Source organism: Kryptolebias marmoratus, linkage group LG21 (assembly GCF_001649575.2).
Source record: "Kryptolebias marmoratus isolate JLee-2015 linkage group LG21, ASM164957v2, whole genome shotgun sequence".
Lineage (NCBI taxonomy): Eukaryota > Metazoa > Chordata > Actinopteri > Cyprinodontiformes > Rivulidae > Kryptolebias > Kryptolebias marmoratus.
In genome coordinates this window covers 12,107,742-12,128,704 of record NC_051450.1, presented here as the reverse complement: position 1 = coordinate 12,128,704, position 20,963 = coordinate 12,107,742, and the positions used below count along the sequence as shown (strand labels likewise).

General features: G+C 37.2%; 1 protein-coding gene across 2 annotated transcripts in view; it reads right to left on the bottom strand.

Moving 5' to 3' along the window:
- Nucleotides 1–13,342: 13,342 nt before the first annotated feature.
- The window catches only part of cdh7a (cadherin 7a), a 134,913-nt gene continuing 127,292 nt past the window's right edge, over nt 13,343–20,963 (bottom strand). Inside the window, exon 11 of one of the 2 annotated variants that reach the window (XM_025003884.2) lies at nt 13,343–15,234. In XM_025003884.2, coding sequence (XP_024859652.1) covers nt 14,720–15,234 — 515 coding nt within the window. In that variant the 3' untranslated portion in view covers nt 13,343–14,719. The remainder of the gene's footprint in view (nt 15,235–20,963) is intronic. The other variant, XM_017406800.3, reaches the window with a different exon arrangement.

Genomic DNA, 20,963 nt, shown 5'->3' with positions numbered 1-20,963 from the left:
GTAGTTGCAGCACTACAGCAAACCAATTATCAGACTGTCTTTAAGAGATTTTTCTGTCTATCCATATTTTAAACACTTTGTTGAGATTTCAAAATTGTTGTTCTCAAGTGTTTTAAATAAGACAAACTCACATAAGCAATATAAAAGCTAAAGCCACATGATTCAGTAGTAGTTCAGCGACAGTACATCTGCTGTTTTATGTGCTGTAGTTTCCTGGCACTGAGGGAGAAGGACAGTAATGCTTTATTTGCACCAGCAGCTTACCTAGCAGGGAAAGTTGTGTTTTTGGTGAGATTTTATCACCTCCGGTGAAGAATCCTTATGGCTTTTTATTATTTTATTTTATGAAGATTTTCTTCAAATGTGTTTTTGAACGGATTGCACGCTTCAAGAGTCTGCACCAAAATGGTGCATTAGTAATGTTTGGGGATGTGGATTTTCAGGCATTCTGCATTTACAGTTGGTGTTTTTATGGAGCACCAAGCTCATGAATACCATCTAGTGCCTTTGGGTTTGTGTTTGTGCGGTTTTAAAACAGTTTAACAGAGCTCTAACAGAGACTAATGCCAAACCTGTGCACCATTACAAAGAAGGATAACTGCAATTTCTTTTGTTTGTGCATGTGCGTGATTTGTTACAAAACAAAGGAATCTATGTTTTATGTGTCTCAATAAAAGATTTCTGGAAATGTTATTTGTTGGTGTGACAGAAAGTTTTCTTTTGTTTTTATATGAACATATGTATTAAATCAAAGCCACAATGCAAGTTTGAGGTGAAACGAAGAGTTGTCAATTTCATATATATATATTTACATTTATCAATCAGTTACAGATGTATACCAAATAATTTCTTTCTGAAAATTTTACTAAAAAAGGCACATGCAATAACATGAATGCAAATTATATCTAAATTATCTTGTTTTATTTTTAATTTCAGCCAAAAATGTAGATAAAATCATGCATAGGGCATATATATGGAAACAAATGAAACTTTCTTGCAAACAGTGATGTAATACTTTCCAAGCTTGCTAATTATGGCAGAAAACTCTCATTTGCAAATGAAAAGTGAAGCCAAGAACTCTGAAGCTAGACTATTTTCAGTTTTCATCTTTCAAATGTGTATCGTGTGTATGAAGAAGATGAGAGGAAAACAGCTGGAGAGTTATTTGTGTTGCTTTACACTTGTATCTCTATTTAGATCTTATTTTAACCTCTAATTACCCTGGAGAGGAGGTGCTTTACTCTAAAGCAGCTTACTATTTAGTGTTTTTGCATGAACAACAAATGAAAGCTAGACTTCATGCCATTATAGGTGTCAAAACAAGGTATTACGAAGACTAAATGCTTTAGCTTCAGTAATTCCATCACAGTGTTGGAACTATCTGCCAGATGTTTTGTCATTAGATATCAAGTCAGTGGCGTTCATCCCAACCATTCCACAAGGACAGGCTTTGTACAACAGCCTTTAATGAATCATTTTAAGGCTGATGTTGTTGTTGGAGAATCCATCTCTGCCCTCAGGAACCATTTGTGTAATTTTATCACGTTCCACAATCTGTCGGCACCATCTTTTTACTTCAAGGTGAAGGTCAACAAATAAATGTCAGCTGTATTTGCTAAGAATTTCATTCCATCAAGCCCAATGTTTTAGAAATTAATACAATCAAGAAATCCCATTCTTACACCCACGCATATCTTTATTCTACTTCTCCCTCCTGAGAACTACAAAGTGAAGGTGTCAACCAGTTTTGCCTTACTGATGGAGCCGTGGGTCTTCAGAGACCTCTAATTTTCTGACTGAATGGTCCCAGAAAGAGCTAATGATATGTTAATGCTGAATGGCACACATTAGGGAGGCCAAATGACGGCAATCCCAATTACCTTCGAGGGACGTGCCTTGTGTGGTTTTGTCACGCAAACAAACTCTGTAAACACAAATATCTTGTGGAACACTGGTTGAGAGGACTCTGGGGTGAGCTGACAAAACGTCATGGATCAGAGAGAAGAACCGAGGAGCTGAAAACCATGCAACATACACTCGAACAATGATCACGCCTCCACACTTTGTTTTGAGAAGTAGTAAAAATTAACTGCACTTCACTGGAAGAGTTTGCCGTCTCATGTTCCCCGTGAAAACTAAGTGCAATCGTTACCTTTTCCAAAAAAAACCTTTTGATTGTTCCCCTTTGCTTTGTCTTTTCACAACTTTTCAAAGGACTTCGGAAAGACAACGGGGCTACCTTCAGCTGTAGCTGTGTGGGGTGAAAACTGTGGGAGGAAGTTGGTCTTGAATGGAAGAAAAAAAAAAAGAAATATGCCACTGCAGGTTTTTAAATTCCAATGCTTTCCCTCTTGTACAAATCCCCTTGAGTGGGTTTACAGTGTGAATGTATCTCTTAGTATGTATGTGTTCCTGTTTGGGTAGATTTACCTGCAGATTGCTTTCCCCCCATCCTCCCCTCTATAGTATGTGCAGCATATGGCCATTGTGATGGAGGGTAAAAGGAAATGACAAGCCATTTGAAGATGCTCTAGTCCCTGCCTCATGCATAATGCAAAGGGTGCAGCGGCGTAAGCTTCAAAGTTTATCGGCCTCCCCGTTTCCCTGGGAGTGAGACTACAGTGCTGAGGGGAGATTAGACAGACACCTAGCAAGGATCTGGTCAAACTCAATTAAATACAACCAGGATAATTCCATCATCTCATTATGCCATTTGGTTTTATTGGGAAAACAAACCCTGTGTGCTTCCGCCTCCATAATACAAAGAGAAATCAGCCTGTGAATTATTAAGCAGAAGGTTGACTGTGTGCTTAGGTTATCTTGGCTAAATAATGCAAATTGGAGGAGAGCAGTAGACATGATCGATGAATATTTCTGAGAATAATGTTAGACAAACATCTTTGAATCGGCATGGAAAAAATACCAAACTTTAAAAAAATAAAAAATTACCTGCGGTGAATAGAAACATGTCTCAGATACTGTTTTGCAAACAATTCAATAAAATTAGACTGACAGATGTAAACACTGATGGTACTAATATGTGCAGAATTGGTGATAAAACACTGTTGATGGGCTGTAATGGTCCCATTGATAGATGATTTATGACTCATCCCGATTTGAATGTGTAAATGAGCTAAGTTACCTCCCAAACCCACAGTGATGTTTATTTAAATATGTATATTCCCTTCTACATGTTCCAGAGTCTTTTGAGATCTAATTAGCCCCGAGGCCCCTGCTGATGGGAGGTGTAGGCCTGGAGAAACACTTCACCACTGAGGCAGTTGTAGCATGTAACTATTTTCCATGTCTACATGTCGAACAAACATTTATGCTCCCCACATTTTCAGAGCTATATCAAGCCAGGCTTGGCTAATGATGATAAACCTACGTAAAAGTACAAAGCGCTGCTAATTAGGCCTGTGTCGATTATGGCTCATTAATGCTGATGGTACCCTGACATGTTTATGCCAATCATCACCAGAGAGGGCTTCAGTGCATCATTTTCTAATTACTTTAATTCATCAGGGTACTGATGCTTATTTGCATCGGTTCCACAGTTGCTTGTTTAACGGGGAGTTTTGGTAAAAATGACCGGAAATACATGAAAACAGGCTGGATCTTTATAAAAATTGAATGTCCAGTTGTTGTTGTTTTTTTTTTTTTTGGGATGGGGAGGGTTGTATGTTAAGAAGTATTTGTCAATTATAGAATCCACCCCATTTTTACTCTTGCAATTACTCAGTGTTTGTTTTTTTTAGACTTAGGCATCTAAAAAGACTAATTCTTTATAAGTGTTAAAGCCTATTGGGGAAAAGTGGACTGCAATAGATGTGAGATTCTATGAAAAAAAATTATCTACAAGTTTTTGCTATTTGAAGTCACCGTGGCTACAAGAAGACAGAAAATTAAAAAAATGAATAAAATAAATAAAATAAAGTGCTCTGTGGGGTTCTTTCTATATTGTTGCTATCTTACATTTAGCCCTTATTTTGATTTAACCTGTGAAATCAAAATCAAATCAGATCAAATTTATTTATATTGCACATTTAAAAAAAAACTGCTGTTGGCCACAGTGCTGCCCACAAAACAGCAAAGAAACAAACACAAGAATCCACAAAACAAAAAAAAAAACAAGCAGAAAAATTAAAAACAATACAATTAGGACAAATCATAAAATAAAACTGATAAAATCTCAGCTCTTATGCTGAATTAAAAGCCAGTGAGTACAGATGTGGTTTAAGATGAGACTTAAAAACACCAAGATTTGATGCCTGTCTGGTATAAAGAGGGAGCTGGTTCCATAGTTTATGAGTTACAACTAAAAAGACCCAATCCTCTCTGTGGACCAGCCTGGACCATGGGAGGCAACTAAAGACCTGATCACCTCTGTGGACCAGCCTGGACCTCAGGACAACTAAAAGCTAATGATCATTAGATCTAAGGGACCTTGAGGGCACATAAGGCTGCAGGAGGTCAGACAGGTATACAGCAGCTGCCCATTCCGGGCCTTATAGGCCATCAATAAAACTTTAAAATCAATTCTAAAACGACCAGGGAGCCAATGAATGGAAGCCAGCACCGGGGAGAGAAATTCAGGCTGTTTTGTTTGTGTTTAAAGATGAACTGCAGAACTAACTGCAGCCGTGAGAGGCCAGCTTGGCAAACACTAACATACAGAGAGTTACAGTAATCCAGCTGGGATGTAATAAACATGTGAATCAGCCGTTCAAAGTCATTAAATGATAAAAATGATTTCAGTTTAGATAAAAGCTTCAATTTAAAAAGAGGAATTCTTTACTACTGAACTAATCTGTTTCTCAAGGTTAAAATTCGAATCAAATATCACCACCAGTTTCTTTTCTTCTTTTTTCGAATTTACAATTGCCCGGAGTAAATTTTTAAAATAAAGATAGTCAGATTTGGCAAGTTTTTAATTATTTATTATTGATCTTCTTTTTTTGGGCTCCTGTGCAGGTGTCAAAATCCAGCTCTAGCATACTGTGACAAGTGGTTCAGTTTGTGTTTATAACTTGTCCCTTATTTTTATTTATGATTCACTTACTTTCTCTAGTTGGTTAGAATGCTTAGATTTAAACATTATTTTGCAATTTTGCTTCACTTACTATCCCGGGTTTGTTTGTGTTAGCATTATGTTGCAGTTTCCATCTATTTATGTTTAGGTTAAAGCTATTACTTCTGGACCATTGGTTGAATTTGTTCCTTTTGTTTCAAAGTATATTTATGGTATTTGTTTTTCCTTTTACTCACCATTGTTTGTCCTTGTAGATCTGCAGCAGGGCAGGAGTATGGGAGGGGCCGGCCCAGTATTTCCTGCTTAAATGGCTGGATGATGTCATTGATTACCTGGCTGGGTTCTACCAATTAGAGGGTTTTCTTTTGAGTATTGCTTTGTTTTTCTTTATCTTGTATTACATAGTTTATTTTGCAGACCATTTCATTATGTTGATGAGTTTGTAAATTAGATTAAATATTTTATTCTTGTTTTTCTGTTGAGATGTTTGTTGCTTGACCTGTTTCATTGTGGCTTAGTCCACTCAAGCACAGGTGGCTATAAAAACGGTGTGTTTTGGAAGCCGGGGAGAGAATATATAGACCATCACGAACCACACTCCATATCAGTAGGTGGCGGTAATGCACACCTTCCGTTGTTTGCCAACCGCCATAAAACATCACAGAAGAAGAAGAAGCCGGGGAGAGAAGTTTGTCAGAAGAACAAATTAAAAGCATGACAAGAAACTGAAATGGATGGCTGATGATGATGATAATGATGATGATGATGATTTTTCTGTTCACCTTTTGACCCTTTTGGCTACACTACCTTTACACACTCTTAAGTTGCCCATGACAAAATTGAGACGACTCTGTGACTACTTTGAGAGAAAATTTCTTACTCAAATTTTTAAATTATTTTGGAAACCTCAAATGACAGGATTGCTCTCTCAGTGACACAGGCAAAGAAACTACAAATCCCTGGAACCTTTCAAGACATTTTGTAGACTTTCACAAGGGCTGTCCACTTCCTAGTTGCCATCGGTCGCAGCCCAGTGAGGTACTGGCTTTAGACATTTGTTTGCAAGAATGATTGGACAAATACTTGCTAGCTGTGTAAAATATAATTTTATTAATTTTCTTTCTTTTTGGTGAAACCAGTCATAACTCTCTCTAGCAGCAACTCTGTTTTTGCACTAGAATCCCTTTGGTAGACAAAACACTATCTGTAACTCCAGCACCGGTACTTGGTCAGCTTTTACAACAATGATGGAAAATACATAGGAGAGAAACATAAAAATTCTGTTTTACAACACAAAAAAGTACACATCTTTACAAACATGTCACTTATTAACCTAAGGGAAAAAAAGGCACCTATTTTCTCACCTTAATGAAAAAAAAAAAAAAAATCAGTTATCTAAGTGTGGGCAATAACAGTCAGTCCACCCGCTTACGAAAGAGACACAAATGTGCTGCAGACATAAAAAAAAACCTCAGTGAAATCCATGACTCTGAAGATAGAGCTGGGTGTCAGAAGAAAGCTGCACATTTTGTGTCCATCTGCACAGCTAGACTGCTTAGTATTTCACACAAGACCAGATGGGATTATGAAGACCAAGAGTTGGATTGTTACAAATATCTTTTTGTGCTTGACCTTTAAAAAAACAAAGCATTGATTGTTAATAGTGTTTCACTTTTTCTCCCTTGCCTTTGCACAACTTTGCCTAGTTCTGAACACCTATTTTAATGTATCGGTCACATTACACAACAATTTTGAATCATTATACAATGACTTTTTTTTTCTCTACAGTTCTCTTTTTTTCTATATTACCATAATCTTGCCACTGTGACCTACTTTCTCCCCTCCTTCCTGTTCCCCAGGCGCTCGAGGAGCAAGTTGTTGCACTCCCACTCACACCAAACCTCTCAAGAGAATTATTTATATTGCCCAGGTCTGGGACCAGTCTAATTTTAGTGAAACTTTGGAGTACACAAACCTGAGGTCTGACATTTCTTTTGCTGAAGGCAGGAAAAACCGTGAGAGCTGCAGAGAGAGACAGAGAATAAAACATGGTGTTGCAACAACCTTTGATCCTCCTCTCATCCCCTCTTTTTTTATTTCTTATTTTCAAAGAACCATTGAAGAGTCATCCAGTTGATGACGGACCTGGAGCCACATATTTTAACCACTAACCAGCACTTCTGGATGGACAGATTGCAGATTATTTAGTTTTGCCCTGACTTTCTTTGGAGTTTTGTTTCATTCTGGGCAATTGCAGAAATGAATATTCACCCAAAACCATAAATATGCAAAGACCTAGTTTCCCTTCAGCGCAAAGATAAGCCCATATTTCAATAGATTTTTCTGCCTCTGCACTAAAAAGGAGAGTATTTTATATGTTTCATAAAACCTGCTAAAATGTATGACTGTTTACTGTTGTTTATCCCATTATTTGTTATCTTAATTACTTCCTCAAAGTTTATAACTGCAGAAAAATGTAATTAAAGAAACTGTGCTGTTAGCAACAGGAAATGTGTTATAGAATAAAGTAACTGCATGAAAAATGATCTGAGAAGTCTGCATTGCATGTGGAAAAAGAAAAGAAAAGAAGAAGAAAAAAAAACTGCAGGGAACGATTTCTTTAACATGCAGCCAGGAGGTCAAACTCTATTAGTGATGTTCCAGGAGGCAATCTAAGGGAAAGCGTGTTCCTCATCTCGCTAAGAGTCTCTGAAAATGGCTCCCTCTTTGTCAGGGCAATTTGTTGATGATTCACAGTTATGATAAGAATTGAGTGAAGTGTTCGGAGCCGGCTGGGGCCTCCACAGTTGAGGCGCCGGGGCCAACACAAGCAATCAGCCGAGGTCCAGATCGAGCGCCTGATAACAGAATGTCCCTGATTGCTTGTAAGTGCACCAGACAGCTGGCGTTTAAGACACTCACTGCTGATTTTGATTGACAGCTGGTCAATCAGAATCAACTTTTGGTCACAGATGCTCTCAGTGGTGAAGTTTACATCAAAGGTCTGCGATTGAGCTGCTGTCTTTCTACTTCGATGAAGGAAATGAGTGATCTACCACACCCAACCCACTATATGATCACTAAAATCTTTATTAAAATTCCCTCCATTGTCGCCTTTGTAAACAAAAAACAAAAACTTTGATGTTGGAGAAGTATATCCACCTGCATTAAAGGCTTAGTTGTTCTAATTTTTAGAAGATTTGATCCAACACTATATGTATAACGTTCCTGATCCAGGTGCACTTGATGTTGCTTAATATGACACAATGTTAAAAGCTACACTAGTACAACCCATTGAGCTTTGAGGGGCTTTGAAGCCCCTCAAAGCTCAATGGGTTGAGTCCTTCAGCTTCTAAAAATTAAGATTAGTCACACTATGAAAAAAATGTAATTTGCTAAAACAACTTCCGCAGGTACTTTGAATTAGGGAACTATGGCTGATGAAGTTTGGATGTGTGTAATTTTGGGTTTCTTAGATCTTGCTCAATGGATCATACATTCATAACTAGGGAAAAGGTAAATAGCATACATGCAAGTCCAGATTTTCTTGACTTTGCACAAAGTATTGCACCAATAAATACATATTAAATGAATAAAAGTGAAAGATAAACCTCACTTCTAAAAATAAAGTATATTTTGCTATTACAAACAATGAAACTTTATGTGAGAATCTACCTATTTATGAGTTAAACTTGCAGGCTTTGATGTACTTAGAAATACACAACGTAAATGTACCACTAGGTCCTTTGCTTTTAATTAAAGTTTCAGTTCACATTTCTAAGGCATATAAATTCCCATTTGTACAAATTTTGTTTTTATAACTTTTTCAACTAACAAACAGGTCATTTGTTTCAGTAATTCTGTGTATCTCGTAAAGAAGTTGGTTTGTGTGCACTGTTCCTTTGAGCTGCCGTTTCCCTGCAGAGAAGACAGCAGTGCTTAAAAAAAAATTGAGTGCTTGCCGTGTTATGACAATTCTCTTGAGAGAGTGGTGGCCATGGGTTTTCTTTTTTTTTTTTTTTTTTCAAAAAGTCACTACATTCAAGACTTGTTGCTTTTCATTTTAAAACCAGCATGTGAACAAAATTGCTAAGGTAAAGACGATGGGGGAAAAAATGATAAGAAAGCCTTCACTTTAGTTTGTTGCCCACAATCTGAATGTTGAAAAATGCACACATAGGCTTGGCATAGAAAGTGAAATAAAGCTTATGCTTATGATGATGTTTGAAGAAAAAAAAAGATTAAATAAATGAAAAGTTTATTTATTCTTGACAGCTTGTCTTATTCAATCTTTTTCTTTCCTTTTTATTTTCTCTTCTTTCTAGCAGCAGATTCACACTTATATTTACACCTAAACTTCTTCTCCAAGAGTCTATGCTTGTCTGATTTCATTATATTTGTTAACCCTCACAAGACTACAGCCAGTCTACACGTCAATCACGTGACTCAAGCTTCCACATGGTTTTCAGCAGATTTAGCCAAGAGCTTTGTTTACATTGAGTGTGGATCCGCATTTCAGAATTGCATATCAATACTTTTGGAAAACTACTGGAGCAAACTCTTTCAAACTGCACAATTTGATGGAGCACAAGATAATTTTATGTTTGATTTCATCGTTTGCAGTGCTTACCTTTAACTTCCCACTGAGGTAGAGAATGTCTTTGTCCATATTTTAGTATTTCTTTTTATTTATGTTTTATTGAAAAAAGTTTTCATTGAGGTATTAGATTACTTCTGTTGTCCTAAAATGGGCCCTGTGAAGGACTTGCGACCTGTCCAGGGTGTACCCGGCCTCTCACACAGTGACCACCGGAGATAGGCACCAGCTCTTCTTACTACCTGGAAAGAAGAAAGCGGTTAAAAAAAAAAAAAGAATTTATGGATGTCTTGAAATGTCAGGTTTTGGTTGTGTAAAGGCATAGTAAATAACCTAATTATTACAAGAAAACTAGCTTTTTGTGGCAAATTAACAACATAATTAACCCTCTAGAATCTGTTTTCTAAGCAAAATGAGGTAAATGGACTGTACTTTTATTGCGCCTTTCAAGCCAACCAGGCTATTCAAAACACTTTGCAACACAATTTGTGCCCTCATTTACCTATCCACACACACATTCATGCAGTCCTCTTCTACATCTCTACAAAGCTAATCTGAATAAATCATTCTATAGAGTCTAATCAGTGCTTTAAATCGCATTCATCCACCGACGGGGCACACATCAGAGCCAGTAAGGGATTCAGTGTTTTGCCCAGGGACACTTCGACATGTGACTCCATACTGGAGGAATCAAACCTCTAACTCTCTCATTTGAGGACCACTGCTCTAATCACTGATCTATAGTCCAAATTAACTTTAAGTATCTAGATAAGAATACTTTAAGCATTGCCATTTTTGGATTAGAACTACAAGAACTTTTAGTTATTACAAATAATTATTTTGAATATGTTTTACAGATAGCTGTGATGTATAATAACCCTAATATACAGAAGAATTGAATATATACTGCAGTTTTGAGTGAACTGCTCATGAACATCGCACATGATGGCCTTGGTCACAAAAAGAAGTTTTTTTTTTCCTCGATGTTTTGTCTGTGTTGGGTTCAAAGCGTCGGAAACTGTGTCATTACCTGTATGAAGTCGAATATTTACCAAGCAGAAATGCAAAACAAGTCCATTGCAATCTCTTGCATCACTGTAAATTATACTGTCTGTTGTATTCACGAACCTTAGAACTGCACAGGACGCAAGCTGTTTTCTTTCTGACACCACTTTTCTGTGCAAGCCATGAAAAAAAAAAAAAAGCTGTCAAAAGCCTTGAAAAGGAAAAAAAAAAAAAAGGACACGATGGAAATACAAAAGCTGTGATTATTTATTTTGGGCCATCTGTAAACTAGTGTTTTAGGCACCAGAAATATATGCCAGGAATAGCTTTTGGTGATCACTTTGCATGTTGGTAAATCAAAAAAACAAAAGGACAAAAATAAATAAATAAAATGCGATCAGATATACAGTTGTTGGTGGTTCACTTGCAGTTTCTCAAACATCTGGAAAACAGCAGCCATGATTCTTCTGTGGATTTAGATCATATCTGCTGTGTCTGCCTCCTCGTGTAATCCCACACGGAGTCTGTGATGTTCAGATCAGGGCCACACCATATGTTATAGGAGCCCTTGTTCTTCTCACAGCTGAAAATAGCATGTAATGACTTTAAAGATTCTGCTTTATGGCTGTAAATTTGGAACTTTAAATGTAAAAACAAAACTCTTTGGAATATAAATGCTGTAACATTAATATAACATTTTTAAGATTGTATTTCTATGTGTTTGTCATTAGTTGGTGGCTGGATGCTTTGCTGCTTGAAAATTAAACTTTTCTGCCACTTAACCAAAAACAAATCACATTTTCCACAAAATAATCCATTATTAAACAGGTGTGTGTTGAAAAAATATGTGAGCAACTTTAATTAACATTTATCATAAAGTTAAATAAATTACAGTCAAGCTTTTTCTGGTAAATTGATGGCAATCCTGCTCTTTGCTCCAAATGGAAAACACTTAAAGCTAAATATTGAGGGGAAAAAAGAAATGGAAATATAATGGCTTGGGTCTGCATAAATACATTTTGAAGAGAATGGCTGGCCAGCATTGATGAAACAACAAATTGTGAGTTAAACCAGTAAGTTCAAGAAGAAAATAATGTCTGGATTCTGTGTACTGAACCTCAAGAAAGAGCACAACTTTCATCAACTTCCATCAGCCCATGAGGGGTTCTTCCAAAGGACTGCTAAAGGAAACAAAGGTAATGTTCTGGAGTAGCTGGGTCTTGATAATTTTCCAACAAAAATATTGCCGAAGGACCAACGTGGAGCATTTATTAAGACAAAACTAAACCTCAACCCAGAGTTCAAGCTGTTCTGACTGCAGGACTGGGCTACAAATCTCTTCATGCTGATGTGCAAATCTGCTATGAACAATGTTTGGTTTTCAGTACTGCTGCATGGTGGAAACACTGAAAACAAAACCCCCAAAAAATAAAAATAAAAATCACACTTTAATAACCACACACAGTAATTAGCAGTATTTGTCTAATACTGGGTAATTACACATCCAATGTTTCATTTTGTTCCATTTAGTAGCCTTGAAACAACCATTCAGAAATAAAAAAGGGATTATGTGAAAAAGTAAAGAAGAATTAATATCTCACATGTTGTAGATAGCTCTACAACATGTAAGATATTACATGATAATTCTAATCAGGTTTTGAGCTAAAAACTAATCAATATGGAAGTCGATCGCTACAATTTTAAAACAACTTTAATCCAGAACATTCATAGTTCATGCGAACACAGCAGCTGCTGCATTTTGTGCTTGAAACAACTTCAAAATTCTCTATAAAAAAACTGAATAATGTGAAATAGCTGTGCTGTAAAGATTCATTAAAGTGTTTGCCTAATGCACTAGGAAATTTTGGAGATTAGAGGTGTTTTAAGACAGCAGCAATTCAATTTGGTCTTAGGCACTTAAATCAGCTAGCTCACCAGTCCTGTCAGAAATAAACTCTAGTTCCCCAAACTGGGGATGTTCAAACAGTTATATACAACAGGTAAGACTTTATTTTTTGCATATTTTCCACAGAACCCAATTATAAACACAGATCCAAACTCCTGATTTAACTTTTCTCTATCCATGTCTGGTTTATACTGCTTAAGACGTAAACTGACTCGGATTTTGTCAGAATTTCGAGGTATGTTACAAGAGGGTTTTACAGTTTGAGAACAATAAATGTAGACAAGCATTTAGATACTATATACACACCAAAGCCAAGATGTCTATCATCTCTGAAAGCTCTGTTGAATGTAAAGATGTGAACAACAGTGATATATACATGTACTATAACTAATGGTTCAAAACAAAACAAAACAAAACAAAAAATCGATTTTGGGGGGCTGGAGATCAGTCATGGAGGAAATGCAGTTTTTAAACCTATACTGGAGCTTCCTTTTTCTGCACACTGCTATTAATTTGCGAAAGACTCCACGAATGGAGCCTTGCAATGACCACACGAGCCTCAGCGGAGTGTAAACACTTTGTCTTTATCAGGCCTTTTAACTACAGAAGGCCCCTCTTTTCTTCTCTGGCTTCTTAAGCTGTCCTAATGAGAATATAAATAAATAAAAAGTACTATGAATTATACGATTACTGATTGTAAACAGTAGAAGTTGGTTGTAGTTAGTGGTTCGATATGACATTGTTCATACATCTCTTTGGTAATGTTCACATTACCTGAAATAAAAGCCCTCAGCCTTTAAAGTAACTGAATGTCAATTTTATTTTCAGCAAAAAGATAAAAACATCATTTGCACAGTTCTGCCTCTTTAAAATAAATAATAAAACGTGTCGGTCGCACATGTGCACACCCAACTGTAACATAATTTCTTGAAGCTGAGAAACAAACATTTTAAAAATCGCCACAATATGATTATCATACAGTGTGTCCTTTTACCATCAATATTCAAACCATACATTGTTTTATTTGTATTTTAATTTACAATATAAGCTTGACTTTGCAAACTACAGAAGCAAAAATTAATTTACTTACAAACTGCGACTTCACCCCGGTAATGTCTGCCACCTACAAAACAAATATTTCTTTTTTTTTTCTTGAGTCTGAGTGGCGTGAATCTCCAGCACAACAAGGACAGATCCATCGGTGCAGCTTTCTGATGCAGCACAGGTTCGCAGAGCCACCGGCCTCTTACAAAAGCAGAACAACTAAATCTTGACAGTTTATAGCTGAGAAATGATACATCGGACTTGGCAATAGAAAGGCAGAAGTAGAAACAGACTGAGACACGCACTACATTGCAACATCTCCAAAATGTGTTGTTAGGAGAAGAACAGAAATTATACTTTTTCTTGTTTCACCCTGTAGATACATCAAACTAAAGAGTGTCAAACGTTTTTTTTTTTTTTTTTTAGTCACGTCACTTCCTTTGCACACTGACTACTTGTTTATACTGCACTATGTGTGTACGTCACATAGTGTTCAGAGGTATGACTGAGTCTGTGGGTAATGTGGCTCTGGATGTAAAAGTTTAGAAAATACAGCCCGTTGTTACCCTTGTTCCGAAAAGGTAAAGAAAGAAACAAAAGAAACATAAATTGTTCTTACACTTCATATATGCAGCCGAGTGACTACCGATTAGCTGCCAGAGGGACAGCATTTCATGAGAAACTTTTTATGTTCTTCAGCACAAAGATAGCAAAGGAATGCATCAAAGCAAGAGTGTTGGGCCCGTGCCCATCACTGGAATGAAAGGACAGGTGCCTTGCCATAAAAAATAATATTAAAAAAAAGCTTCAACATGTAATGCATTCTGCAGTCAACGGCTGGACTCGAGCCCAAAATGTGAAACCTTTAATGTCTTTTGCACACAAGGCTTCCTCCTCAGTCGAGCCACATTTGAAGTCTGTGTCAAAACTCACCATGGCACGCTTTTGAAAATCCATACAGGGAGGTAAACAAACCAAAAATCTTTGAAGTCAAAGAGTTTTTCCATTCAATCTCTTGTGTTGTCTTTGAATCTTTTTTCCGCCAATGCACTAAGGCGGACCAAATCATTTTCTCTGACAATACATTACTCGGGTATTTTGAAGTTCAAGGATTGTTAGGAGAAACATTTAGGGGCTATGAGAATACGCTGCTGCTGTCACTGTTGCCGTACAGATCGGCCAGCTTTTTAAAGCGTGGCCCCCAGTTGCTGAGATAGTCATAGTTCTGATCCGAGTCTGTACTTAATGACTCCAGTGAACTTAGCGACTCGGCCACAGAACCGCTGCCTTCAAAGGCATACGTCTGCAGAGAGTCATACGGGGGAGCTGTCGGATCCACATCAGCATCTTTCAGTCGCTCCCAGATAAACTCCCGAAACACCACGTTATCAGGCAGGGACTTGTAAGGCGGGCGAGAAGCTGAGGTGTAATGAAAGTAAGTGGGAGTGTCCGGTGTGACGTCTCGCCGCACACTGGGGTCTCTGACGACGTTGAGGTTGCGTAGGGTGACCATGTCAAAGGCCTCCGTGTCCTCCTCTCCCCCTCCCTCGTCGTCGTAGCGAACAATGTTCTCTCTGATGTCCCTCTCCTCCTCGAGAATGAGGGGCTGCTTCCTTCTCCGGCGCATCGTCACAATTAGCAGAACCATCACTGCAGAGAAAGGGAGAGATCCGTGAGTCAATACTGATGGATGATGTTCACTCCCTGTGTGTGTTGTCAGCTGAAATGATGCAGGAAGAGCTGAAAACACAGTAATGGACTAATTGATACTTGTAGTAAGCTCTTTTTCTAAAGAGTTCAAGTAAAAAAAACAAGTTAAATCACAAAATGGTAATCTTAAACAAAGGATGGTTTCAGCTTTAAAATGTTTAAACAAATCCTTGCAATTCAGAATTAGACGGAAGCTTATGAAATGTCTGCAACGTCTTTTTGTTTTTTTACAACTCGGGCAACATTACCATTTGAAGCACAAACTTAGATCTTTTTAAAAGGGATTCTATAGACAGGAAATAAATAATTAATATCTTACATGTCTTAAATAGCTTTTTGAACAACCTCAGTTTGGAGAAATTCTGACGAACTAAAAGCTAGTCTGAGTGAGCCCAACTGGATTGGTCTTAAAACAACTCAAATCTCAAAGATTTTATAGTGGTTTATGCTAAAGCTATTTAATAAACTGTTGCACTGACATTACGTTTACATTACATAGTTATTTGGGCAGAAATAGTACAATATTACCAAGTAAAGGTTTAAGATTAATAAAATAGCTTTCGCACAAACTATTATGAAATTTACAAGAATTAAGTTGTTTTAAGATGACAGTTATCCATTTTGATGTCCCACTCAGTTTGGCCAATAACTCAGCAATCCAGTCAGAAATAAACTTTATTCCTACAAACTGAGGTTGTTCAAAGAGCTGTCTACAATTTGTAAATAATTATTCTTAAAGGTCATAGTAACTCACTGGGTTGCAACAACAACTGGCAACGAGTTGGTGAAATGTATTTACAAAAGAATCTCCAAAATGTCTCAAAATGTTTGCGGGGGTTCTCAATTTCCTCATGTGAGCCGCAGATACTTACAGTCTTGTCTTTTAGGTTTTGAACATATTAAAAACATTTGTGCAACAAAATTTCTCTCAAAATGATTGTCACAGGCATCTAGAACCTGCCTTGAACCAATCTCAGTTTTGTTGCGGATGTCTCCAAACCATCACAAGGGCTGTACATCCAAGGTTAACGCCCAAGTTTAAAAACAACACAAATGATGAAAATTAACTATAAACAAACTGCTCCAAATCGTCCTATCTTCAATTTAGAAGTATACACCAGTAGATAAAATCCTAAATAAGGGGGCGGCTGCCAAAGTAGCTACAAAGTGAGTCGAGGTGGTTATGATGTGGGCCGAGAGTAACAAAATAATGCCCATGGCCTAAAGCTGTGATTTTCAAAAACCGGTTGCTCAAAATGCAGACACACCCAGTGAAATACTATTTTAATCTTTCCACAAACCCCACTTCAAAAGCTCTGAATTATCCTTCCAAGAAAATAAAACAAGAATCGCTTTTGATTGTAGATTTGTTTTAACTGTGAACCAGATGCTAAAGTAGTTTGTGTAAAATCAATTAACAAACATGTAAAAAGCTAAAACTAAGTTGTTGAAATGAATGAACCAGATGCCAAAAAGATTAATGGTTGAAACAGATGCTGAAAGTCATAAACAATTTTGTAATTAAACTCAATGTGAAAAGAAAAGTCTTTGCTCTAATACACTGTCATGTGCCTTCCTGTGTTTTTCATCGCCCACGTTTTGCTTCTACATCTGTACACAACCCCACCAAAGTGGAATCCATGGGCCTCTGAGATCGTACCAGAAGCCCTCCTCCAGCCTCTGCTCCCTCTCCCATACATTATTGCTGAAAATAACTCTACGCCCAAGCAAACTGGCAAATGTCTAATGATTCTCTATCCATCAATGTCAAGCCAGTGCCAGTGAAATATTGTTCCGTGGGTCCATATTTCTTTTCCTGCTCCTCATTGAGCTACTGCTGGTTGCTGAGAAAGAGGCCCAGGAACCAAATTCAAACACTACTTCACACTCTCTAATAAGGGAGCAAATAGGGGAGAAGGAAGGGAGAAGACTGTCACATGGAAGAACTGCAGGAGATGAATGGGCAGGCCTCTGTTAGCTGTTTGGCGACTGCTTGCGTCGTCCAAAAGCAGATCTAATATCACGACTCACCAGTTTTTGTCAAAAACCCAGAATGGTCCCCTTTAGTCTAATGACACTCCCGAAAGCCTCAACACTTTTAAGGCTATGAGACAGAACGCCAAATATTTCTGTGGGAGATTGTTTCCTTTTACTTTAGGATCCTTAGTCATTCTAAATTCTATTCAATTCAGCAAGGCTTCTCAAAATGAATTACAAAGTGGCACATCCAAATAGAATATTCCTCATGCATTCCAGCAAAGCTCTTTAGGGTTTAATGCCTAGAAGGCAGCCACAATGCGTCAGGGACTGGAAATGGGCCAACAACATCCAGTTACGACCTTCCAGGTTGAGCAGGTGGACGCCCGAGCATACAAATAGCGTCTGTCAGGTATCGGGGGTTTTTGTAAGACATGATTTCCGGCCTTGGCCGTTTAGCAAATGCAACCACGGCACGACAGGAGCCCACACTTCACTCCAGAGCAAATGTACTGAAGATGTAAACCAGACGAACAGCAGAAGAAAAGGAGATCAATTCAGTGCTACAAAGGCTTTTGCTGTAATTGAATTGTTTAAATGATCTACCCCACACAATCAATAGTGAACAAGGTGAATTTTCTCTACTGCCCTTTTCTTACCAGCAGGCATCACTTTCTCATTAGAGTATTTCTATATGTGCCGTGTGATTTGGAGGGTGGGTGGGGGGAACATGGGGCTGATTATTTACTCACTTTGTAACCACCTCCCCCCTCTGTGTCTCTGTGCTGCAGTGCAGTTTAATAAAGATGTTTTAATCAGCAGCTTTGACACACTCTGATCTGGAAGGAGGCCTTTATGAAGGTTTCTCACATTCAGCCTGGTGTTGCATTACCGAACTGTTGCCTCGCAGCTGACTGTGTTTACTCAGACTGCTAAAGTTTCTGTTGCTACTGCAAGCTTCTATATGGTTTGTTTTTGTTCCTTAGAAAAATTTGAAGTTCATAGTTGATATGGTTGATATGGTTTGAAAACTGAAGACAAATTGATGGCCTAGCATTCCTTGAAGGAATACATATTGCCATAGTTTTAAACTAAGATCATCTCCTGATGAAAAATAACAGAGTTACAATCATTTTGGCCAAACTTCAGCAATACCTGTGGGATATAATGCTGTGTCTCTTAGTGAAGTATGTCATGGACCACTGGATTGATTTAAAGAAACTTTCAGTAACTTTTGGAGTAATTCAAGATACCATCTGATTGTACCATAACAAACTGAGCTTAACCAACACAAAAAATGGCTAAATTGTAATTAAATTTACAGCTATTAAGCTAAAGTTTGATGAGGTAGAAGCTGCGAGTCACCCTCAACACATACCTCGGTCATGGAAAGGAGTGCTAATATATATCTCATGAAATCTCACAATGTTACAAGATTACAAGATTTGAGCAAAATACAACTCTAACTTCATTTAAAACTTTGCCATAAAAGGTGGTGGGGAGTATGGGGGATGGCTGTGGCTCAGTAGTTAAAGCAGTCGTTCTCCAATGAGACAGTTAGAGGTTTGATTCCACCAGAATGCCACATGTCAAAGTGTCCCTGGGCAAAACACTGAAAACCTCACTGCCTGTGATGTGTGCCCCATTGGTGTATGAATGTGATCTAAAGTACTGATTAGACTCTATAGAATGATTAATTCAGATTAGCTTTGTAGAGATGTAGTAGAGTGCTGTATGAATGTGTGTAGATGGGTAAATGAGGGCACAGGTTATGTTGTAAAGCGCTTTGAGTGGCCTAGAAAGGCGCTTTATAAGTACAGTCCATTTACCAATATGTATCCCTTTAGTTAAAAAAATATTTCAGGATAATTTCTGAAAAGAACCACTTCACCAATGCTTACATTTAAAAAAAAATTGGCTACAAGTCTAAAGTTAAGGTTACATCCAATGTGGATGCTCTAATTTGTTTACAAGAGAGCAGAAATCAAAATCTTGACATTTTGCACACCAATCCCACGCACTACTTTAAAAGCTGTTCTAAATAGTAATTATTGGAAGAAGAGCATATTTGTAGTAAGGAAGAACCCCTCATGCTTTTAAAAGCCCTGGAGACTTCTTTTATTTATCCAACTGATTTTAATAAGGTACAACGTAAAACATGATTTTCGGACAGTATTTTGTTTTGATGTCTGTTCTGGTGTCACATGTTTGCATAAAACAAATTTTTGTCACAGCTAAATTAAAATGTCATCCAAATAAAACTGTTGCTCAGGCACCTGCCAGTTTGATTGATTGAAATACCAGTGATACAGATTATAATAAAAACAGAAAAATCAAACAACCAAAAAAAGAAAAAAAGAAGAGTTTTAAATGATTATATGTTTTCAAGTTTTGGGTGGTATAGAACTAGTCAGACCAAGTATAAATATGCATATGAATATAAATAATGAGTTATAAATGATCCATTTTTAACTTGTAAATGTTTTTTAAGCAAATGTTTGGTGCCAAAACACAAATTGAATTTTTTTAAAAATGTGTTTGGCAAATAACTTTTTTGTAAATATTTGATATAGTCAATTAACATATTCAAAACAACTTTTTCTTGATAATTTTATATATTTGGGTTAGAACTAAAAACATTTTTGTTTTTTTATTTTGTTTGTTTTATGCAGTTAAAATTAAATTAAATTGTTTGTGTTTCTGGTCATATATTCCTCTTTACATGCTAAAAATAATAACACCAGCAAAATGCTTGTCCATGCAGGCTGTTTATGTCATACATTATAGGTTCTGAAGTTATGTTTTGTTCATTTCCTGATGTTTTCTTGTACTTTCAATTATGTGTTAAACTTGCGCTGAGTGTCTCCTTTGCTTTGATTCCTCTATTTGTTTCAGTCCCGTTTTATATTTGATTTGCTGCTTTTTGAGTGCCCTTTCATCTCAAAGAGTTTTTTTTCCATCTTTAGTTTCTTTGTCTGTTCTCTTGTTGTTCATCACTTACCCTCGACATTCTCAGTTATTCTTATATTGACTCCACTTTGTCACGTCACCTCTAAAACACATACACACACACAAAAAAAAAATACAAAAGACTGGACTTCTATTCTGTAGCTGAAGATGTTGTACTTCCCATTTGTGGAGCTTTCTCAATTTGAAAATTTAAAACTATAAAGTGTGGAGTTTCAAGATTTAAACCGCAATAGATGCTGCATTTATGGAAGCAAAATTCACATGCAGATTAATCTAACTCTCCTTCCACCAGAGAGTTGTTTGGGTTTTTCTTTGCCTGGCTCACAAAAAATATTTTAATCACATGCATGAAGGTGAGAATTAGTTAGAAAATGACTGGGTAAAGCTTCATTCTAAGTTTTAGAAAACTGAAACCTTCTGAGACCTCTTACTCTGTTTAAAGTTGTTTTTTCCTCATTTGACGTACATAAATGGCTTCCTTCAGCCCCCTCTCAAACTGAGAAACATAAGAAATGGAGAGTCTCATGCAGTTTAAAGCTTGGCACTCCACATGCTCCAGTTTGATTTAAGAAAGCTCCCCAGATGGGAAGAAAAACAGTCTTCAACTGAAGAATAGAAATCCAGTTGTTTTGTTTATTTTATTTTGTGGATTTGCTATATCCTGGATGACTGAGAATCTGCCCCAGCATCATCTCACTTCCTGTTCTGTCTTTCTCATTTAC